The sequence below is a fragment of the Mytilus trossulus genome, chromosome 4 (assembly GCF_036588685.1).
Source record: "Mytilus trossulus isolate FHL-02 chromosome 4, PNRI_Mtr1.1.1.hap1, whole genome shotgun sequence".
In the NCBI taxonomy this organism is placed as follows: Eukaryota; Metazoa; Mollusca; class Bivalvia; order Mytilida; family Mytilidae; genus Mytilus; species Mytilus trossulus.
The window spans coordinates 26,845,742-26,871,350 of NC_086376.1; the positions used below are offsets into that span (position 1 = coordinate 26,845,742).

At 31.8% G+C, this 25,609-nt stretch overlaps 1 protein-coding gene across 5 annotated transcripts in view; it reads left to right on the forward strand.

Annotated features, from left to right (window-relative positions):
* The window catches only part of LOC134714982 (lysine-specific demethylase 3B-like), an 89,524-nt gene extending 67,659 nt beyond the window's left edge, over positions 1-21,865 (forward strand). For all 5 annotated transcript variants that reach the window (XM_063576773.1, XM_063576774.1, XM_063576776.1 and 2 more), the window contains 14 exons: positions 694-889; positions 2,639-2,755; positions 3,839-5,644; positions 7,860-8,039; positions 9,423-9,753; positions 10,199-10,391; positions 13,961-14,178; positions 14,447-14,728; positions 15,268-15,380; positions 16,496-17,351; positions 18,625-18,846; positions 19,251-19,516; positions 20,306-20,617; positions 20,937-21,865. In XM_063576773.1, coding sequence (XP_063432843.1) covers positions 694-889; positions 2,639-2,755; positions 3,839-5,644; positions 7,860-8,039; positions 9,423-9,753; positions 10,199-10,391; positions 13,961-14,178; positions 14,447-14,728; positions 15,268-15,380; positions 16,496-17,351; positions 18,625-18,846; positions 19,251-19,516; positions 20,306-20,617; positions 20,937-21,014 — 5,170 coding nt within the window. In that variant the 3' untranslated portion in view covers positions 21,015-21,865. The remainder of the gene's footprint in view (positions 1-693; positions 890-2,638; positions 2,756-3,838; positions 5,645-7,859; positions 8,040-9,422; positions 9,754-10,198; positions 10,392-13,960; positions 14,179-14,446; positions 14,729-15,267; positions 15,381-16,495; positions 17,352-18,624; positions 18,847-19,250; positions 19,517-20,305; positions 20,618-20,936) is intronic.
* The last annotated feature ends 3,744 nt before the right edge of the window (positions 21,866-25,609 follow it).

Consider the following 25,609-nt stretch of genomic DNA (forward strand, 5'->3'; position numbering starts at 1 on the left):
TGTTAATTATGCACACAAGTTCATTTAATGGTGAAATTTTTGTGGTGACAATAAGATAAGAACACTATTAGTATATAAAGTTACACTCCTTGGTAAAACTACTCTGTGTTAAAAATCTCTTATTTACAAGAGAATCATATGTCTGAATATAAATAAGTGAAGTCTTCCTTGAAATGTTAAACATGCACTTCCTGACCTACTTGATTTGTTTCTTATCATGGTTAACCACCAAGTCTACTCAACCCACTTCTAACTCTCAGTTAAATTATATTCCTGTATAAGGTCAAAGTAAACAACGTTTTTTTATCTGCATAGAGACGAAAAATTGCCAAATAAAAGAACTAATAAACAGCTTTTTACTCTTTATCATTTCTAAAATTTGCTGAAAATCTTCTCATGAAAATTTTGAGATTATTTATTTGTTAAACTGAATTAAGACTACCACATTTTATGCCTGGGCCAATTCAAGCTACCCTACCATTGGAGATTTAGCCATTGACATTGTATAAGTCTCAGAACAGGAATTCAAAGGAGTTCACATGGCATTTCAGCTCCCAAATATACTCTTATTTAAAACATTAGTATACAAGAGTCATTAGAAAATTTTGTGCTTTAGTTCCAAGATTTTGAGAAGTTGGCTGTATATCTATGGTAAAGTATGTTTCTTACATGTTTTTTTCTCTATTTCCACAGAGAGAAATTGGAGAGAGAAAGACAACAGGAGGAAAAGGACAGATTAGAGAGACAAGAAAGACAGAAGAATGAATGGAGGAGAGAACATGAACGGGAACAAAGAGTGGAAAGGGAGAGAATTCTGAAGGAATCAGCTGACACTTTAGCTGCTGTTGACAACCACTTTAAACAGTCTCTGATGTTAGCCAATCAAAAAGTAAGTTTTGTGTCTTTGGTAGTGAATTTTGAGGCTTTTAACAGTAGCTTAAACACATTTGTGCTAGACAGGATTTTTTTTAAGTAGACTAGAGATAGTAAAAAGATGAAAATAAGTTCAATAATGCAAATAAATTTTCTTTGATTTGTTTTGAAAACAAAAAAATACTAGGGATTTCTCCATGCTCAAAAATATCAATTGTATAGAATGCCCTATGAAAAATTAACAAAGGGAGGCAACAGATTTTTTTTCTAAATTTTATATTGGTCAAACTGACCACAAAAAGTAATAGGTCTTTCTATAGACTTTTGTTAAATTGTCATATGTTGTAACAGCATTTCTTTTCTTATGTTTCATAACTCTTAATAGTTCAAGGTTTATTGTGTAGTAAACATGTGTGACAAAACTAAATCTGAAAGTTAGAAAGTAAATATTGTATATATTGACTTATCAATAAATCAGACTTCATATGTCTCTGTAGGAGTTTTATATCAAGTTTTATGGTGTTCAAGTTAAAATCAATTTAAGCCTTTTAAGTATAGAATATTCAATTCAGCATTTGTTCTGCTCGAGTGAATTGTTATTAGTAAGTTTGATTTCTATCATTGGTTTTACATTCAATGGCTTTTTAATTATTTATTGGCAAATATTGTGATTAACAACTTGTATTTACACATAGCAATAATTAGATTCACAGTTGAAATGAAAGTTTTTTTTCATGCCAAGTAATGGTGACATTTAAATAGTTATTAAAGGGAAATATGGTCTGAGGACTTTCTATACATTGCTGGTTTAAATGCTCAAAGGTCACGAAATTGTTGAGAACTACTGGGTAATTAGATGGAAGTTTCTTTTTCTATGGAAGGTCTTAATCACTACATGTCCTGACACAAGTAATTAATACACAGCATAGCACATTAACAATGTATTTAGTTATTTTAAAATTCTTTAGAAGTGTACCTATCTCTTTTGTCATCTTTCAACAGATTGAAATTAAGATTTCCTGAGATAAATGGTCATGGTTAGACTGTGTTTTATGCAACCTGATTTGAATATGTACGAATTTTAAACATACCAAATATGGTGTTTGTTATTTGTATCTCAAGGTTAACCTCATGTTAGGTTTCACAACATGGCGTTAATATCTTTCATTAAGATACCTGTACATATAGACAAGATTTATCTTGTTTAGTTTTCACCTAATAAAAGAAACGCATGAGTATGTTTACATATTTAGTCAGCAGGGACAAAACATGTCATAAGATCTAAATATATAATGATTTTATTCTGAATGATGGTTGTCTAATTTTATAAATATCTACCTGCAGGGAAATTTTACCTTCAATACACCTGCTTATTTATGGCATTGCATTTCACTCTCAAGTATTAATATTCAGCTATTTAGTAAAAACTATTTTGATATACATAGTTTCAATAGATGCCAATGTTTAGCTGTGTGTAAATGAATTACCTTTCCTTATTTGATACAACTATGTATTGGCTGTTGACCAAATGTTGTTGATGAGTTTATTTCTGTCTGACCTCTTCAATAAAGAAAGAAGATTTTTAGGTGTAATTCACTTCTACACAGATGTTGCATATCTGTTTGAAGTCTGCTTGTTTTTGTTTATGGAAGCTTGAAAAGAGTTCACCCAAATTCCCATTGATAATCTTCATGAAAAAACTAGATTAGCATTGATGTATGAAACACAGATTGAGCTAACAATAATTTATTATTCTTTCATTAAGGCTCAGTGGTCTGGACCATCAATAGTTCAAGGCACTGTAAAGCCACCTAAATCTGAGCATCATGGTATGGATAGGCGACAAGAGGCCACCAAATCTATGGAGGAAAAAATCAAACAGGTACGCGTGCACCTACATTTTCAGTTAGAAATTTGTATAATAATCATAAGAGGTAGAAGGCCTCCTACTTGCTTCAACACAGATGGAATCCATTAACCATTTCTTTGTTGATATGTTATCATAAAGGAATCTTGATTGGTGAAAACAATATATTTTATGTACATAAATATTGTTTGGTTAGTTAAACTCATAAATATGTAAGACATTGACCTAATTCTTTGGTTCCCAGGGTATTGTTTGTTATCATTTGACCTTGAGATAGTACATACTAGATGTAAATTACTGTTATGACTGAATTATACATACTGATACAAATACACAATATATGACTAAGCTGTGTACTTACAATATATTTGTTACTGGAAGGTGGAAGTAGGGGTTAAAGAGAGTAGTATTTTCCCAGACATTAAAACTCTGTGGAAAATATTTTATTGGAGAAAGCATAATACCATCAGTAATGATAACAATTATGTTGTTCAAGTAAAAGGCATACTATTGAAAGCTGACAGTATAAAATGAAAAGAAATTTATGGAAAAAGACACTTCTATAAGAAGAGGACTGTGGGCATACAACCTAGGCTATGCTTTTAGAATTTAAATGATTCTAATATAGTGTAATTAATCTGTTTCCTTTATAAAAGTTGGTTTCATTGAGTTTGAGAATCGTCCATCATTTGGTTTTGTTAATGTCATTTTAGTTGTTTTATTTTTTGAATTCCTGTCACAATCCTAAATCAAATGTGTAATGGCAGTAAAATATCCGATTTAATCAAACTTGTACAAATTTAGAACCTATTACTGAAGATGGAAATGTATTTTTAAAGCAATTTGATTTATTCAGGAGTCTACTGCCCTAGAAATTTCAGCTCTATTAAATCAGTAATCAGAAAGTCCTTACTCATAATGAGTGGCAGAAACACAGTACGTTTGCTCCTATAGAAAGCACATAATCTATCTGCGTCACATTATTGACTTAATATCTCCTATAATTAACATAAAAGCTGGAGTATTGAATATCATTAATGGTCTTACTATTGTAATTTATCTATTGATTCTGTGTAGTACATTGATTTGTTTTTGTAGGAGAAAGAGCAGCAGTTAAGACAAAGGCATCATGTAACTGAAGAACAAATTCGCCAGGAATATCTTCAAAGGGAGATGATAGAAAGAGAAAAATACCTGAAACATGTTAAAGAAGCTTCTATTAAACAAGAACAAAAACTAGAGAAAGGAACAAAAGAAGGGAAGGACATGTATTACCCTGGGTATCCAACTCCCTCATCTACGGCTAATATCAAACAGGAACCAAAATTTAGTTTGTTTGGTTATCAGCCGTTTCAACATTCCTATATTTCTTCAGAACAATTGCAATCATATGGATTAGGGGACAAACACAGAAAAGAGGAAAAAGACTCTAAACGTTCAACTGTGTCTGTTCCCCCTCCATTGATCAAAGACAGCAAATCACATAGTTCTGTTATTGTTGATAACAGGATGAAATCAAGTAGTCCACGTCCTGCTCATTCTCATCATTCTACTGTACCGTCCACATCTCCACGATCACAACCAAAACCAGCACATACACCAGACCGCCAGTACTCATCACTTACATCAGGCAGTCCCTTGGCTTCTCATCATCAGGATTACATGTCTCAGTCAATGGACTTGTCAGCTCATCGTGATAAACATATCCCTAGAAGTCATAGTCCCCTCCATGTAGCTGATCCACATCAGCTCTCAGCAGCCATCTCACAACCTCTTGACTACCACCGTAAGCCCAGAGTTCAATCTAAGTCTCCTGTGTCTTCCTCCTCTGTGACGGCATCTATTGCTCAGCCTCCAGTTACATTGACTGGTTCCATGGCTTACAGCTACAGCCTAATACAGCAAGGACTGGTACCAAATCCAATTTACTCTCAGACAACTGTTAAAGCAGCATCTAGTACTAGTGCTCAAGAAATCTCACCCGGAAGTCAGGGAGTTAAACGAAAATTCAACAAGGAGGGCAACAACAGAAAACGCCAGAAAGGAGAAAATTCCATGCCAATACCTAGCAGCAATAATTCCATTCCTAATACAACACCACAAATATTAACCAATCATTCACCGTACACAACAACCTCTAGTAATAGCAGCAGCAATACAATATCTAACATTACCTCACCATCAAATTATACGGCAGCCGGATCAGGATTCATGGATAGTTTTAAAACTTTTGTAGAAAATGCAGTTCAGAATGCATTCTTCCAAGATCCTGATTTTAATAAGAATAAAAAAACGACAGCAACAACAACATCAAGTAGTAATAAGGGGTTGTCCCAAACACCCCCGGCTACTTCTATAGCACCCAGTACTGGTGTGGAAAATCAGGAGAGACGGAAGAGTGATCCAATTCAGTTAACTCCTATGGCAAATGATGAGGCCACTTCATTGACTCTAAGCAGTAGTACAAGCAGCTTAAATAGTCAGGTGACTTTATTGGAAACAATTAATCGTGTTGCAAATGGACAATTAGATACAGACAGTGATACACTTAGTGCTCCTAGTCCCCCACCTAATGTCAAATCAGATTCATCACCCCACAAATCAGCAAATCATCCAAAACTGAAGAAAGCATGGCTTCAGAGGCATTCAGAAGATAAAGTCTCAACTAAAACTTCACCTCTTTTACATGATGAAAACTCTGAAAGTTCAATTAAAAGTGAAAAGAGTGTCCTCAATGAAAAAGGTGAAGTGGTCAAAAATTGTTATGTGAATTGTTCGTACATATCACCCAGCAAAGAAGGTGGATCCAAATCTCCAATTAGTGCTCTAAAGTTACCCAATGGTACTGGGAAGGAGGGAGATGAAAATGAATCTACAACATCAGCATCAGAGACGGAGACGCAGGTTAGTAGTGTAACGATTCATTATCCAGAAATCTAATCCTGTTCTTTTTATGTCAAGTATGAAACCCATCAACATACTCCATTATCATTATATGTGAATTGCTTGTTAATAGATTATGTAAGAATGAATTAAGGTTGAAATTATAACAAGATCATGAGATTATTAGGCTGCACAGTTAAATCAAATCTATGCAGGATGTGTGCTAAGATATATTCTTGGCGAATCAGGTTTATGGATTTATTTGGCATTTTTTGTGACTATCTACATACTAAAAGTCAGCAATTTACAAAACATGGGAGATCATTTTACTGATATATCCTGCAATTCAATACACAGTAGCAGTTCCTGAGACATGTGTGTAGTGCTGTCAGAATGTAAGTTGTAGGAGACGCTCCTGTTTATATTTGGATTCTTGTTTACATGATTATAAGTAGACCAGACTCGATGATGCAATATAGAGTGTTAGGTTAAGGTTTGCCAGAGAAACTACATAGAAATATTTACTGAAATCTTGCCATCAAGTACTGTTATTGTGCCAACAAATGTCACTAATGTATTAGTTTATTGTGATAGAGATGTAATTATTAACTTGTCTGATATCAAAAGTCACGAATCCTACCAGTATACAAACAAAGAAATTAGTTACAGAAGAATTCTGGGATTATTGCTTTTTAGGCTATTAACATTGTTTTGTGATGTAACGGTTGGCATTAAATGGGGAAAATACATCTCCTATGATACACATATGTTCTTATCATATATATAGTAATTTAGATTTGTGGTAATTATTAATGTTAATAACTCGATCACACCTGTTTTCAGGTTAGCACTTTATATATAAGTGTAACTGGTGTAATAAGTATTTGCATGTATAATTGATCTCTTATAAATAATGATACAATGGCCAATATCTTTTGTTAAAATAATCCCAATGGACAAATGATGGATTACTGTGGATTCATTCATTTTTGTGGTACCAATTTTCATACTTTTAGGAAAACTTGCATATATTGCCTTATTGGTGGATATTTAATTTCTTGGTTTCAGCAAAATCTACATACATTCATTTAGAAAATTTGTAATTCATTGATCATTTAAATTTGTGGTTCCCCTGTACCCAAGTAATCCAGAAATATGAGCAAGAATAATTTGGTATTTATTAACCTTGACTGACGGAAGATTGCCAGTATAAAGTTTGGTTAAGTGATCATAGAATGTTAGTAATTAGATGTGCTACACAGACAGACCTAATTACTTGGTTTAACTTGTGTTTGATTGGCTGCCATCACTACAGGGATTAATTTACCACCTGTTTTGTCAAGATTTTGTTTACTTCACCTAAAATCTAGTACAAGAAATTATAAACCATACTCTGCTCAGAATTTAATTAACATTTGAAAGTACAAGTAAACAAGAAATTAACAAAACATTCTCTGCTCAGAATTTAATTAACATCTGAAAGTACAAGTTAATCATTATATAAATCTCTTATACATGAATAATGTATGTCGGGTTCCATTTTTAGTTATTTTATACCAGAATAGGTTATAAGGGCCATCTTAGGAATGAATCCATTGCACACAAACATGACTAGACTGTGAATGTGGTGTATGTCATTAACACTGGAGATATTACAATGTTATAAAGGAAAGAGATGACATCCTGTGGTTTTATAGATAATCTACTTTAATGCTTGTTAAGTATAAGTACTTTAATAAGAGGAAATATCCATACATTAAATATTTTCCTGCTTAGCCCTTACAAATAGCATTAGTAATTGTAAACCCCTATGGGAACCCCACAACCTACTTTTGATGATGACTAAGAACTTTTATAAACATACAAAAAAAATGGCTTCTTTATGTCAAAATTTGACAAATTTAAATTTTACTACCACATTAATTGTTGTGTGGGTTGGATAGGACCTTTAATTTTCTATCCTGGAGTCATTATTAGATAACATCACAAATATTTGCTGAGAAATTTACCACTTAATACTATGAATGATAACCTTTCAAGGTTATTGTCAAGTACAAAGCAACTCTAACTTATGGCTGACATTTTGCTTGCCTTGTTTAAAGGTGGATGTTTTCTTATAGAATGTTATGTTTATCTTCTATATTTGGTTGTTTCCTATCATCGTTTGAACTACCAAAACTCTCAATATGTATTTGATTTCTGCAGATATTTGAACAAATTTTACTGCATATTTCAGATCACTGATGGTACCTCTGGAAAAAAGCGTACCAAGACAAAAAGATTAAATCCTAAAAAGAGCAAAGTAGATTCTGATGATAGTAGCAGTAGTATAAGTGCTCCAAAACGCAAAACCAAAAAACCAAAAGATTCCAAAGAACCAGTTGAAAATCTGATCAAACCTTCACTTCCACAACCAGTAAGTTCTTATACAGTACTAAACCTTCACTTCCACAACCAGAAAGTTCTTACACAGTAACAAGAGTTTTAGGAGTTTTGTGTAAAATTATATAAGCTGACATTGGCTTAAGTCTTTTAAACCCCTTTTGAATTTTAAAACCTTGAGGCTTTCTTGATAGTCAGGCAAGCATGGCATTTGAATTTAAAAAAACCTATAGAGTTATTTAAAGTATAATAATTTGTTATTGAATAAATATGTATAACTATTTAAATGGATTTGTGAAACATAACAGTTCAATTTAAAGTTATTTATTATGATTCTTGGCTGATTAAACATGTTGTTTGGTATTTGAGAACAGTAAGCGTATTGATATTTCCATTCCATAATAGTACAGGCCATTTAAACCTGAATGGTTTTCTAATTCCCATTAAGCAAACACAGTGTTTAAAGAATATGGATTCTGTCTGAGTGTTCACCAACCTAGAAAGATTGATCAAATCCTCCTAACTATTGTGTAAATTATTAATCTTTATTGACCTAACTTTTAATGAAACCTTGGGGGATTTAATATATAGTCAATCAATAGGGGGAGTTTATGGCATAGAAAGATGAGTGTTCAAATGTTATTAAAATACAATTTATAATTTTTAATGAAATTGATTTTCGTTAATTGGTATTGTGAGTGCATTTGATAACTGTTATGTATTATTCAGTTTATACATATTTGATGAATCATATAATATTCGGTTTAACTAGTTGAAATACCACCAATCTGTTGCTATAAATATTGTTGTTAATTCTAAATGATAGAACACAAACATTCCTTACTCATGTTGCTGTACCAACAAATTCCACAAATGTATGAAAGATAAACAGATTGGGGATGAGAATAGTTGTTAGGGTATTAAGTATGATTGATGGTTTGATAGCTGATGTAAACCCATAACCAGGATAACAACACAATCTTAAGATAGAAGGAAAGAGGGGATAAACTTTGTAATCCTTGTAAACTAGCACAATAAAATTCATGCTCAGCATGTAGGTCTAGTACAAAGCATAGATTTTATTTATATCAACATTATTTCATCCTGATATGCAGGTAATATTTGCAAACTGAAATGTTAAACACCAATCCTAATATTGAGTTTGACCAGCTTGAAGTGTCCCCAGTTCAACTAAATAGGTTTACTAAACAGTTTTGTGCTATAATCTCTGGGTGCAAGATTTTTTCGCTGTGTTGAAGACCCATTGTTGGTCTTCGGCTCTTTTCTGCCCTTTGGTATTGTTGTTGTGTCTTTGAGACATTCCCCATTTCCATTCTCAATTTTATTTTATAGTCCAGTGTAAATTACTGAAGATGTTTTCAATATAACAATTAGCTATATGAAATTTGACTTACAGTTACAGTTTACCTCAGAACTTGAAATGGAAGTAGAAAATACAGAGGTTAATGTGGTCAAAGAGGAAGAACCAGTTGAGATTGAAAAACCAGAAGAACCAGTTCCAGTTGTTATGGAAACAGAACCAGAACCAGTGAAAAAGGAGAAAGAGAAAAAGAAACACAAGAAACAAAACAAAGAACATAAAGAACAAAAAGAACTAAGAGAACTAAAAGAACTAAAAGAAGTTCAAAAGGAAGCTCAAAAGGAAGCTCAAAAGGAAGCCACATTGAAGGAGGTGAAAGACATAATAGCCAGTGTCACCAAACCAGTAGAATCTAATCCTGCAGGAGGTAAGTTGTCCAACATATGGATTATAGTAAATGAATGACAAGCTAAGAACAGGCAAAATAACAAAAAGTAAATCATTATTAAACATTAAAAGTACATGAAGGAATGCAGCCAAATTAGCAGCTGTTGGAATGTATCATTTTAAATCTGAAACAGAATTAAGAAGTTAAATCAAATGATCTCATCTGTGTTTATGTTTGTAGTCTTTTGATGTGAAACTTACCTGTATTTGTTGATAAAATAAATAAAGATAAACATGTTGAAGATTTTTCTCTCAATAAAAATAGATTGGTTTATGGCAAAATTTCACATACCAGAACTTACCAATAACATATGGTATGTTTGGATTTATATAGATTAATTGATTTATTTTGATGGTCATTAAGAATTTCAATATTTCGGCATATGATATTTATTAAGTCTCATGCTTGAATTATCTTTTCACAGGTTCTAATTTCAACAAGCCATTGGTAAAAGCCTCTATAGCTACTCTGAAAAAGACATGTCAGCCATTTTTACAAGCCGGTTCCTGTAGTGAAGTGACTCCAAAGTTAATGAAGTGTAGAGAGTGTAAAATGACACCAAATCAGAGGAGCAAAAAGTTACCGAACATCTTCTGTAGATTCTATGCTTTCAGAAGGTAAGTTGCCCAAATAACTTTTGTAGCTTCTAGGCCTTCGGAAATTTAGAAACCAAACAAAGTTTTGAAAGATTCTACCCTTAAAAGATTACTTAAATCTTTTTTGGAACATGCTAGACTTATCTAGGAAGTCAGTATTTCCTGTCCTAAATGTATTTAATTAATCTTGAAATAAGTCAAAATTTCTATCCTGAACCATGGTAAATCCAGTGGGTGTATCAAAACAGTCTACCTAGTAACTTTGCATAATCACCTTCTAATTGAAAAGGATTTTGTCGCTGTATTGAAGACCCATTGGTGGCCTTCTGCTGTTTCTGCTCTTTGATCGGGTTGTTGCCTCTTTGACACATTCCCCATTTCTATTCTCAATTTCATTCCAAATATTTCTTAAAATTGTGATCGGTTTATATTCAGACATAATTCATTGATTACAAAATGACAAAAGCTTTGTTTTCAAGGTCATGGCAGGGTCAGATCACAACTCATTAGTATATATATAGACTTTGTTTAATTCTATATAGATCCTATTACTCAGATCAAGAATTCAAACAAAGCAGATCTCTAACTTTGTACAATAATTGGAAATAGATTTAAAACCCGCATGTATTAAATGTACCTAATTAAATACTATTGATTTGTCATAGATGGTTTTAACACGATTCTAGGCCATAATAAAAGTTGGTCATGGAATTCAGGGGTTTTAATAGCAATATATCATATTATATATCTTTTCTTTAAGGGTAGAGAATTGAGATTAGTATTAGAATGCCTTAGATGGGTGGTTTCTCAATGATATAATTTATTCTGGTGCACGATTTTGGAAGTACATGTATAAGAAGTCTTGTGCTAGGTATTCATGTATACAAAGCAATAAAATTACTCTACAAACATAACGACAGACAGACAGACAGACAAACAGAAGCTAAAAATACAGACTAGATAAATAAATCTAGAATAGAATCAACAGAGAATGTTGTAGCCATCATGAGTAGGATGCACTTTAGTTAGTACATTCTGGTTATGACATGTAATCTAAATTTCATTAGACAAAACTCTATTATCTGGAAATGTATTCCTCTCTGACATTTAACTTAATTGCAAATCCTTACATAGTTCGAATCTTTGGGGGCATTCATTGTGTAGATTTCCAATACTTAATTATGTGATTTGTTCTGTTGTTTTATAGGATTTTATAGAATTTTATTTGTATGGAGAACAATGCTAAGAAATGTTCCATTGTTTTCAGTATCTCATGTCGAGTTAAGTTGTTTATCCTGTTTATTGACTATGACAGACTGATTACTCTTGTAAAACGAGTAAATAGCAGAATCAAATGATCTTCATTTAAAGGCTATTGCCCTGAATAATTACTCTTATCCACTGAAGCTTATACATTTATATTCTTTACATTCATAGGAAGGTTTGACCTTTGAACATGTATGTCCTCTAAAATAGACTCTTCTTAACTTAATTGTTGTGATATTGAGGTTGATTTCATAACTCAGTTTTCTGTAGAATGCCTCTGAACTCATTTGTATTCTAGTAAATATGTCCTTTGACATGTAGATGTAAACTTTGTTTCTTTGTATCTCTGAACAACACCTTAATTTAGAGGTAACCAGTGAACACATGTGTCGACCTCAATATCTGGTTCAGTTACCAGTTGTCAGTAAACAGCTTACATTGTATGACCTTGATGTTTTATTTTTCATTATTTCTTTATTACCCCTGATGCATTGTGTTGGGCTTTTGACATATTTGCCTTCTTTATAGCTGTATGTTTTATGTAATTAAAGTTTGATGTGAAGGTGTATTGTCATTAATTATTGAAATAGACAGCATTATATCATGCTTTTACATGTTATTTTTAGCTTCACATAGGTAAACATCATCATAAAGCAATCCATTACAAAGTCAGGAGAATGCACTCTATCTGTGTTTTAATGGCTGCCTATAAATATTAATTCTCATTTTACATTTCAAAGAAATTCCTTCAGGCATTTAAATCTAAATCAATATAATTCACAGAGCAATATTAAATGTTAATAGCTTTTCCATTTCATTTACTTTTTTACCTGTTTGGTATAGACATGTAATTACAACTGAAATTTACGAGACATGGGGGAAAGTATAAAATAATATAAAGTGTGTTCTTAAATCAAATATTGTAAACACAAGTTGAACTATTGCATTTGGTCAAGGTCATAAAAAAAATATTTAGTAGTAAAGTGGTCTAATTTATTTGGAGATTCTTTTCATTTTCATTTTTCTTCATAAATAAGCTGATGCCATCTTTGGTCTGACAACTGACTGTCTCAACCCCCATCAAATATTCTCAATTAAAACTTATATGCAAATTAGTATGAATACCAAAAACAAGTGAAAGTAAGGACAAGTCACATTATAAAGTAATGACAAAAATAAAAACAAGTGATAACTTTTATGTTGACACTGTGTAAATATAGTTAAGTAAATGGATGTTTTTATGTTGACATAGTTTGAATTAATGGCCCATAGAGACTATACATTAATGCAGCAAGTTTATATCATTAATCGTGTAATAAACACCTCCAGGTACATACTACTACAGGTAATTCATCTCTGTCCCCTTCATAGGTTAAATATAGGACAAGGTCATCCACGCTACGCAATGCTTTTTAAATAGTTTGTGTTGGCATTATAATCTGTTAATACTTAGCATCTCTATCAAAGTTACTCATATGACATAGCATTGTCTAAGACCTAAAAATCTAGAAGTCAAATGTTCAAAGGACCCCACCTGTATGACATAAAATAAAAAACCACAAGACTTAGTCACATAGTAGTGTTGACGTGTCATTAGTGGTGACAATATCGATTTTCTGTTTAATCATCTTCATATGTTAGTTCTTTATCACAGAGATAATAAAATGTCTTAAGAGTTCTATTTCCTGCTTTCAATGGTCAATCTTGATTAATTTACGTCTTATGTAATTAATCTGTTGCACAATGTGTTTCGGAAATGTAAAAGGTTTCTTAACATTACATAATTTGAAAATTCCAAGGTTGTTCGAAAATAAGATTACTGAAATAAAAGGAACGCTCTTGAGTGATTTGTTAATAAATTTAATTAAAATACAAATTTGTGTGAGCATTACATAATGATAAATGTAAAGATTAGATGGGAGTTTGTTGACTGATCAGTCAGTGCTATCTGTTTGCACTAATCTTACAAGTAGCTGTCAGATAGTAAATAGATTTGTCATTTTGAACTTCCGTTATTAGTCAATAAACCATGGTACAACTATTTTACAGTTGTTGTAATTTGCACATTTCTGTCTCATTTTGTGTTCTTATAGTTTTACTAAAAGACACATTCAAGAGATTTTGATGAATCCTTTTCAATAAAGAAATATTATAAAATTTGAAGCAAACTTAAATGGCTCAATTAAGTTCCAATTTACAGCTAAAATGTTAGAATTTCCGACAAGATTGCCAAAATGTTTACAAGGCAGTAAAAATATAAATGTAGCTCATAGTTAAAGATTTTTATGATTTTCTCCAAAATAATTTTTTTTTATTCTTTACAGACTGAGATTTAGCCAGAAAGGTTTCCTTACGATTGCTGGGTTTTCTGAGTTAGAGGATGCTGAGAGAGATGACATTGACCCATGGTTACCTCATACACCTGTCATGGAACCCAAGTTAGATTTGGAAACATGTAAATACATAGCTGCTAAAGTGGGAGATAAATTCTGTGAACTGGTGGAACAAGAAAGAAATGCTATAGCCGAGGCTGGTGAAGATGGTATGTATTAGTCACTTACTCTAAAAGAAGGAAAATTAACATAACTTAAATTACTACTGAAGTAGTTTGAATGTATAAATATAGATTTAATATTATGATAGAATAGTATTGTGAATACAGCATATTTTTCATTCTTTGGACTATTTATATTTTACTAGCACTTGAATCGTAAAAATTGCATTTTTTTTAATGTCATTTCATTAAACTACAGCTTTGTACTGTCATACTAGTTTCCATATGAGATTTTAATAAATGTTTTCAATTGCAGCCAAAATTGCGTGGAAAAGAGCAGTTACTGGTGTACGTGAGATGTGTGATGTCTGTGATACTACGTTATTTAACATGCACTGGGTGTGTCACAAGTGTGGTTTCGTGGTCTGCCTCGACTGTTACAAAGTCAAAAAGAAACAGATGGAAAGAGAGGAGAAAGGTCAGATGGAGCCAATCACCACTGACGATGAAGAGCAGAGAGAATGGCTTACTTGTAGTTCTAATCGACAACAGCATGAGATTGATAAACTCATGTTAACACAAATTATTCCTAGAAATGGTAAGTGTATAAAGGTTAGATTGATAAACTCATGTTAACACAAATTATTCCTAGAAATGGTAAGTGTATAAAGGTTAGATTGATAAACTCATGTTAACACAAATTATTCTTAGAAATGGTAAGTGTATAAAGGTTTTAACCTTCATGTCCGTCAAGTTTTGTTATTTTGTCCTTAATAGGACAGCATTGATACCTCAAATGTAAGTTATTCTGAATGTAACTAGCAAAAATTACATAACATAGAAAATGTACCCAGTAATAGTGAACTTACATCAATTTTTTGTCCAGAAATGGATTTAAATTGCCATTTATTTTTGATGACTCAGATAAGACTTGAAGATGAGCTGACTTTTGCCTTATACTAGATCAATTTTATATTTCAAAAACATGATCTGAGTAATATCCTTCATCAAGATGTACATCTTTATTTACATGAATTTATAAATGCTTTGATAAAGAAGAAAGATGAGTTACAGTTTATAAAAAAAAAAGACATGTAACATGTAATTGAAACCAGTTTTTCTTTCCTTTAACTTTAGCTTTATGGGAAGTTGGAACACTACTTCATGAAATGAGAGCAAAATGGAATCTTCCAGCCACCTGCTTGTGTCAGAAGGCTGTTAAATTTCAACCAAAAAATGGAATAAATCAGGTATGTGTATAAATTTTTTAGAAAAAAATATTTAAAATAAAACAAAAAAAAGCTAGAGATTTATGATATGACATAACGTTAGCTTAGAGTAGTTTTTTCTGGTCTATTAAGTACAGTTTACACCTGTTCTGTTTACACCTGTGTGACATGTAGAATATAGGATAGACTACACTTGTTGTGCTCACTGTTCAGGGACATATGGACAAGATTTATCAACATTTGCTAAACTTGATTTAACTTGTTCTTGCCGACATGACTGAATTATTTTATCACAATCGTTGTTTAATTGAGTAGGATTTAGAAAATTTAATACATCAACATAAAGATAAAAAAAAAAGGTATTGGATGATAAATATTTAATCAAAGTTATTTTGAGATGATAAAGTATTGAGAGGATGTATTGATTTGCCCTGAATTAAGCTTCCTTGTCTGGTGAAAGTGAATTCATCAGAAGTACTCAAAGCTTCATCATTAATTAGAATATCAGGAAATATAATATATGGTTTTAGGCAATATGCAAACAAATGCACACTTATCAAGCATGTCTTATTAAGAGTTATTATTACCCTTCATATTGCACTTGAAGAATAATAGTTCATGATAAGGGGGCCTTCAGGATATATAATGTTACATTACTTCTCTTTTTCTCTAAAACAGATCAGCAAGTATGCAGATGCATTATCCATTATTTACCCTCGTCTTTTTTAAAACCAAACAATATTATGATCTTGTCTTCTAACTTTTAACTTCATCTAGATTTATAATCATAAAATAAACAAGAAGATAAGCTGTAAAACAAATTTCTTGTATTAGTTATTACAATTCATCTAACTAGTGTCTAAAAAAGAATTTAGGAGTCCATTAGAATTGATGCATTGATGATAGAGAAATGAACTTCTGAGAACTTTTAAACGTGTGTTTGACTACAAATTTATGTATATTATTTCTTGTTTAAACCATAAACATAACATTTTTGCAACAATTCACTTATTTTTTTTCTGTTTTTTTATGATGAATGAAATAAAAAAAAAACTATTTTATACTACACTTGTAAGATTAAGATGTTGATATAGATTCATTGATTTGATTTTAAGTATTAATATTATATTTTTCAGCAACTTGCCAAGCAAGCAGTAGAGCATGGGAAGAAAATGGTGAATGGTACCGATGAACATGGGAAGTCATTCAAAGGGAGTAAAAAACATAATGGCAATTTCAAAGCTCATAGTTACAATCCAGATAATTCATCTCCATTAAGTTTACTAGCAGACGTAGCGTCTATGGACTCTGAAAATAGCCGAGACCGTAGTGAATCTCCTTACAGTAAAGTGGACAAATATGGGAAATCTTATAATCCTATCACCGAGCCTGTGTCACCCTGTGGTGGGGGGCAAGGTGGTGAAAATGAAGGGGATAAGAAAAATCCAGCTAGTTGTTCTACTTTGAGGGAATTATTAACTAAAACAGCAGGCAGCAAAGTTAAATCTAGTGAAACAAAAAAATCGAAAAAGTCTGGAAATACTTTAGATGATATAATTCAGTCAGTTGTAGAAAAACAACTACCTAAAGATGTGGAGAATAACAATCCAATTAAACTACTGCATTACATTCCAAAATTTGGTCATAGTGGCATGATAGCACGGGATGCTCCCATTCTAAAACGCACATTGACAGAAACTAGTGTTTTATATCCTGATGTTCCTCATTCTTGGCTTTGTGATGGACGTTTGTTACGACTTCATGATGCACGACACAAAGGAAATATCAAAATATTTCAGGAACAGTGGAAGCGGGGTCAGCCCGTGTTAGTGTCAGGCGTTGATAAACTATTAAATCAAGGAGTATGGCGACCCTCTAGTTTTAGTAAACAGTTTGGAAAAATAAAAAATGATCTGATTAATACACGAACTGGATGTTTATTGGTTGGACATCCAATGTCAGATTTCTGGGATGGATTTGAAAAACTTGAAGGTAAATATTATTGTCTCATAGTTCTTGTGTAATAACCAAACACTGTAGTACACAAGTGTACTACTTTTTATGATATTTTTACAGTGAAACCTCTTATAATATGTACCCCAAAGGTACTGATGCACAGTTTAAAATTAAATTCTGCTAATAGATTGAAGGTCTATAGAATAACTTGGTCTGAGTGATTAATGTTACCTGTTTTTTTCCCCTTATGAAAATTGTCAAACCAAAAAGGATCATGTTTAGACTAGCTTTTATAACTTTTTATTCCATGAATAAAATTAGAGGGTAACAAACAGTTCTCATTTACAAGTAATATAAAAATAAATTGTAATATTTGTTTACGTTTGCATGAATTCAAAAAAACCTTTGAACCTTTTCCTTGCTCAAATATCTGAGGTGTAATGGATGGTTGATATTTTTTATATCAGGTCTACTATAAATTTTCACAGGCCTAGTAGAGCATCAAAACATTTCAAAAGATTTTTATTTCATTTGAATTGAGATGAAATATTTGAGTCTCTTCAGAATGATTTATAATTCTGTTTCAATGAAAGCTAACATATGCATGATAATAACTGCTATAAATTAGATCTGACAGGTAACACCCAATGAGTTCAGACTGTGTAATCATGTAATCTGAATAATATTCTTGCCAAAAAACTTATATAAGAACCAGAGAAAATTGATCAAATTACTTTTGCTAATGCTTTGATTTAATATTACATAATCTTACCATACTGAAAAAAGTTGAATATTGAAATTTAATATTGGTGTGAAACTTAAGTTTATATATTGTATAAATTGCAGGCACTATCTGCAATATATTGATTTATACTCCTGATAATAATTGTACAATACAAAGTTACCAGATAAACAGATGGGGATACCTTTTCTACTTTATGAAATAGTTTATTTTTGCTATCAAAACATGTATATGTATAAAATGTTTATAAAATGTTGCTTTGAAAAGAAGGGCTTTAGATGTTTGCAATGTCCAGGGGAGCATTAAAGGCTTTAGTGGTAGATTCATATATATATAGGTACTGTGGATTGCTCATATTAATATTTTGATAGCATTCATTTAGCAGTTCTTTAGGACCATATAAATGATTCTTATTTTTATACACATGTACTTTGACAATTTTTCTATCCAAGATGACTTTTGGTCAGGTTGATACTAGATATAAACTCTGTGATATGCAGCATAATTACCACAATAGCAGTTTAAGGTTCATTCTGTAAATACATATTTTTCTTTTAACTTTTTCAGAACGTTTGGTTGATGAGACCCAGAACCCAATGTTACTCAAATTAAAGGACTGGCCTCCTGGTGATGATTTCAGCGACATTATGCCAAATCATTTCGATGATCTCATGCAAGCTTTGCCACTGCCGGAATATACTCATCGTCATGGTAAACTCAATTTGGCATCACGTCTACCTGATTTCCTCGTCAGACCTGATCTAGGACCTAAAATGTACAATGCATATGGTATGTATTTTAACACTGATATTTTTCTGTTATATACTATATATAAATAAGTCAACAACCAAAACCAAGAATGTAAATAAAATTTATTAGGAGATAAAGTAAAAAGAATTCCTTTGTCATGTTTAAAATATATAGATATAAATGAAAAATACACCACCTTATATAACAGGGGAAAAATATGATTACCATGAAATTTTAATAGTGTATATCAATATCACTTTGATGTTCTATAATAGCACTAATTTCTATTTAAATGTTAATTTAATGTCAACTATGACATTTGAGATTGTATAAACTGTACTTAACTGACAGTAAAATCTATTTCATTGTAACATCTTTATTTCTCCAGATTTTCCTTTACTGAATGTTAAATTAATCTGACTGTAACTTATTTATTATTTCAGGCTCAGCTTATTTTCCTGCTGAGGGTACTACCAATCTGCATTTAGATGTCTCTGATGCTGTTAATGTTATGGTGTTTGTTGGTATCCCTGATGATGGACCCGGTGGTAAAGCAATACATGAAAGTGCTGCTTTACAGGCGATTGATAACGCTGGATGTGATATCATAACCAAGAGACGTGTACGAGAGGTGTATGAAGTACCAGGAGCTCTCTGGCATATATTTGATGCCATTGATGCTGACAAAATGAGAGACTTTCTGAATATGGTAAGTTTGCAATCAATCAAGAAAAAAGGAGGAAATCAACAATTTGATATAATTTCACAACAGATATGAAGGGTTTTAAACGTTGTCTTATTGAGGAACTAAGTAATTACTTTATTTTCTCAGTTTACCAATAATTGTACTAAACTATCAATGTTTCACTATGCATGAAGAGACCACTTAAACTAAACAAGTACCTGAACTATAGAATTATTTATTGATTTCTGTGAAATCAGCTGAACAATTCATTGTTACAAAATTCTGTCAATTGATTTCCATTGAAATGGTTAATGCCTTATCAAAGGAAATGTAGTGTTGACCTAGATAAATAGTTCTTTATCTAATATCAATGTTTACTTTGTGGTAAATAAATATTGCATTCACCAATCAACTTTGGACAAGTTGAGTGTCATAAATATGTACAAATATTAGTGTCACTCATTGTTTAGATATCAAACTGTCATGTGACTTATAAATATCAAATATTGTAAATAAAGGTCATATGACCTTTCATAAACACAAAGGAATCTCAAACAATGGCCCTTTTGTGTATGCTGTTACCATTTCCAATGCAAAAGCTTGAAATTACACCTCTATATAGGAACTCTCTTTGTCTAGGTCTGTAAAAATGTCTCATTCATGAACATATACAATAGTAATATAACCATTTGTTTGAAAGGTACTTCCTCTGAAATAGAACAAATTTCACTGCTCTATTATGGCTTTGACTAATAAATGTTGAAATATGAGTAGCGTAAAGAGTTTATATTTATGAAATACTTTATGCTTCAGGTTGGGAAAGAAAGAGGTGAAGAGATAGAAGCAGAACATGATCCCATCCATGACCAGGCATGGTATTTAGATGAGGAATTACGTGAACGACTTTACAAGGAGTATGGTGTACTAGGATACACTATTGTACAATGTATGGGAGATGCCATATTCATACCTGCAGGGGCACCACATCAAGTTCGCAATCTACACAGTTGTATAAAGGTTGCTGAAGATTTTGTTTCTCCTGAGCACTTAAATAATTGTGTTAGTCTCACACAAGAGTTCAGAGGTCTGTCAGATACACATTCCAACCATGAGGATAAACTACAGGTAATTTATTTGTTAGATGAATTTGAATATTTGATACACAGATGGCCACTGTAAAAATGTTTGTTGCATTATCACAATGTTTGAAAGAAATGTAGAGGAAGTAATTTGCATTTTTTTAAGCTAGCTTATAAAAAAGCTTAAGTTCACCATAATAATTTGTAAATGCATTCAACTAGTAGCTGTTACATAGACCCTTGCTCTGAACTAAGAGAGATAACTCTAGTGAAAATTACTGAAATTTTATACAGGTCTGTTTACATTATAAATCTATAAAGGCATTGTAACTGAAATCTTAATGAAGCTTTATGTTATTTTTTAGGTCAAGAATATAATGTACCATGCAGTTAAAGATTCTATGGCAGTTCTTCAGGAACATGACCCAGATGATGATGACTAAGGGATTCATTTATCTACATCTTACGGCCTAATGTGTCTCCACTCAGTGCTAATGACTGGTCATTTCTTAACCAGGGATATTTATGTCAGTAAAACAAAGTGCCATCACTAAAGTGATTAAGGACACATTATAAATGGCTTTCACATAGCCACGATCTCAATGATCTCAAATTTTCAGGGATATTTTAAATCTTTCAACAACACATATTTTTGGTTTTTTTCAAGCATACTTGTCATTCAGATTCTGAAAAGAAATAAACCATACATATTGAAGAGAAACTATATCAACAAGTGTATGGATGTGTGTGTGTGAGAGATATATGACACAAAGTATCTTCCGTTGATCATTTAGATCCGTTTTCAGGGATCAGCCAAAGTATTTCATGTGCTTCATTGATCATGTATTGTAATGGTAAAACCATATTATGTAAATATTAATCTATAAATAGAAGGTTAATATCACAATAGCTCAAATAACAGCATCATGTGCTTTTTACATGTTGTCATTTTAATAATTGTTCTTCATTGTTCTGCTTATACAGATTTTGTATTAAAATAGTACTGTTTATTTACGTAGCCTTATGTATATATTATATATAAAATATGATAAAAGGAAGATATTTTTATATGACGTGGTAAATTTTTGTTCACATTTTAAAAAAGTCTAACGATTAATGTGATATAAATCACAAAATGTCAGACTATGTCATAAATACAAAAATTTGTTCTTACATAAATGTATTTGTTTCTTTAATGTTGAAAATTTTATTTAAACAAAGTCTTTAATATGTTATGGTTTTACTTATATCATATTGCTGTACTTTAAAGAGAATAAAAATACTTTAAAGTTGATATATGAATAGTTGGTAATTATTTTTTTGTCTGCAGTCTAGTACACAGCTACATATATAGCTGATATATGAGGTATATGTGAACAGATAGCCCCCATAAAGAGCTGAGAGACATTTAAAGGTCAACACACAATCTTCATCAATCGACAGGTGTGAATATTATATGTCAAGCTCTAATTAATCCAGAGTTCGAAAAAAATGGTGAATTAATTTAACATAGACTATTGAAGGTTGTAGCGTGACTAACTTCTAAGTCATTTGATCTCTGATGGAGAGTTGTCTCATTAGCAATTGTACCATATCTTCCTATTTTCTATTATCACACTAAAAAAAGAAATAATGTACTTGAAGAATATGTACTTCAGTTATCTATGTATAATAGTCCAGTAATACCATCTAGATTGTCAGATATGTAGATAGTGTTAACCCTAGTTCTACTGACTGAAGCTCATCATAACAAAGACACAGTAAACAAGCAACAATCAATCTGCTTCTTATACTAACACAACAACAAAAAGTACATAGTGAATCAGATCACATGTTGAAGAAGGTCCACTGACTGGTATTATAATCTATGAGGAGCAAATGCTAAATTTATACTGTACAACAGATTACAACTATGGGCCTGCAAGATAAACTTTATTTGTTGAAGCTTTTTAATGTGTGATATACCACATAGCTTTAACAGTCCAAATATGATTCCATAATGATTAAAAACAACATATAAATTAGGTAACAGGAGATTTCCACTACATAAAACAAACAAAGCTAATACAAAGTAGAAATTGACTATCATGCATTCATTGAATGGTACGCCAGGAAAGTCTTACAACACATGTTACCTGAACATGTCAATAGGAATGTCAACATCATATGGTATACATCAGGGAGATCAATATCCTACACAATACAGGGATTCAATTTATTCTATATAAGATTGTTGTCCTTCACAATACATGTATTCAATTTATTCTATATTAGATTATTGAATCATATTAATTTTAGAACAAAAGGAACATAAGAGAAGCCTTTCGATCTTTAGAGTAAACTGTTGTTGTATAACTTGCCAATAATCGGCAAGACATAGTATTGAGAGTTGTTGAAATCAATATCAGTATACAAAAACTATAAGATTGAGTAGAGACCATTGTGTGGGCTCTATCTATGAAGTCATTAAGGTCAGGTTGTTTGGTTTGATTGTGCTGTATGCAAATTAACCTGTTCATGTACTTGTCAACTTTTAGATTTGTTGTCTACTACAATATACTGGTAATCATCAATGACCTTGTATTTCTTGTTGAGAAAGATTGACAAAAGTTGTTGATTTTCTCTTTCTAAACTGAATTAAAGACAAATGAAAAAGGTAATTTTCAACTTTTAATTCATCCAGTTCTGTAGGTGTGGAGTTCAAAAAGATAAAACAACTTGGAAGAAACAAAACAAAGCAAGATAAACATATAAGCTACAGTGAACTCGTATACAAACACATCTGAAACCCTATTTACAGAATCATTAAAAGCTACAGTATTTACAACCTTCTCAATAAACTGCACATCTATCCACCACCAATGGTATAAACATCAGCAGGCCAGCTTTTGGACCACTAACCAATATTGATGAGTGATGACATATTTTACATACCTATATCTCAGCAAATATTTAGGATGTTCAATCAACAGAAGAAGGTACCTGAGCACCAAAGGAAATACACTGCAAACCAGAACACAAACAAAAAGAGTTACAGATCTATAACCCACAATCATCAGAAATTAAATGTTCAAAAATAAAAAAAATCTGTAGGCATGTATGCAGACTTGGGGAAAAAAGCATGAAATTAAATTTTCACGAACATATAAGTTTTTCTTATAATCATATGTATCCACTGTAATTCATTCATAAATACATTCCACCAGAATACTTAAACAAGAACTTATAAACAACCAGAGACTTGTACTACAACTGTATAAATTGAGATAAGTCTCACCTTTTGTCATTTTGAAAGTAAAAATGCAAATATTGAAATGAAAATAGCAATACTTTTAAAATATAAGTTATGCAAAATATTCAAGTCAATGAACCATGATTCAAGGTAAAGGTCCAAACAATGTCCATGGAAATATGATGTGCCAATGCTAATACAACTGCATACCAAATACCATTGACCTACCATTAGTGGTTTCCCATTAAAATGACAGAATCACAAACTAATACATGTAAACTAAGCAAAAATTTCAAGCTCAATAGACCATACCTATAGGGACAAAACCAAAACATCTCACTGGAAATGAGATGTGTCAATGCTAATGCAACTACATACCAAATACCATTAACTATCACGAAGTGGTTCCCCGCCTATTCACAAATTTAGACATATACACTTACCGTAACCAAAGTTTCAACGTCATTGGACTATGACTGGTGGACAGGGTAAAAAGCTTCAATGTAAATGAGATGTACCAATGCTCGGAAACTGCATACCAAATATCAATAAATTACCACTAGTGGTCCTCCATAAATTATCCAAATCACAAACTAATACAAGTAGACTAGGCAAAAGTTTCAAAGTCAATACCGGACAATGACTGATGGGGCAGGGCTAAGTAATATCCATTGAAAAGAGATGTGCCAATGCTTAAAAAAACTGCATATCAAAGATCATTGAAATACCAAAAGTAATTTTCCAAACTACCCCAATCGCATACTAATACATGTAAACAAAGTAAAAGTTTCAAATATAAAAAGAAGATGTGGTATGATTGCCAATGAAACAACTATCCACAAAAGACCAAAATGACACAAACATTAACAACTATAGGTCACCGTACGGCCTTCAACAATGAGCAAAGCCCATACTGCATAGTCAGCTTTAAAAGGCCCTGATAAGACAATGTAAAACAATTCAAAGGAGAAAACTAACGGCCTTATTTATGTAAAAAAATGAAAGAAAAACAAATATGTAACACATAAACAAACGACAACCACTGAATTACAGCCTGGGATAGGCACATACATAATAATGTGGCGGGGTTAAACATGTTAGCGGGATCCCAACCCTCCCCTAACCTGGGACAGTGGTATAACATTATAACATAAGAACGAACTATTACCAGATGCTCCGCAGGGCGCAGCTATATACGACCACAGAGGTTGAACCCTGAACGGTTGGGGCAAGTATGGACACAACATTCAAGCTGGATACAGCTCTAAATTTGGATTGAGATTAAATAGTTGACACAGCATAGGTTTCTGACACAGAATGAATGTGGTATAATGAACTTAAAAGTTGAATATTAATCCTCTCAAAAAAATGTTTGAAGAAATTTTCTATTTATGAAATTTAAATGAGAAAAATTTAATCCCCCCCCACAATTTTCACATCCCCCTATCTGATCTCAATTCAAATTTCTAATGGAGTTTGCAACAATAATTACTCATTTAAATATATCATAAAATATTAAAATGTAAAAATGTGCTTGTTATCACTGAATGGTAAAGATTGTCTTAATTTATCAGTTGGTAGTAAAAGTGAATATACATTGTATATTGTATAAAACAATGATTTGAGTTGATTCAACTACCTATTCTGGACAAAGAAAGATAACTCCAATTGAAATTCTTGCTATTGCACAATATTGTGCAATTAGATATTTCTTGCTATTGCGCAATACTGTGCAATTGAAAATACTTGCTATTGCACAATACTGTGCAATTGAGGATTTCTTGCTATTGTGCAATATTGTGCAAT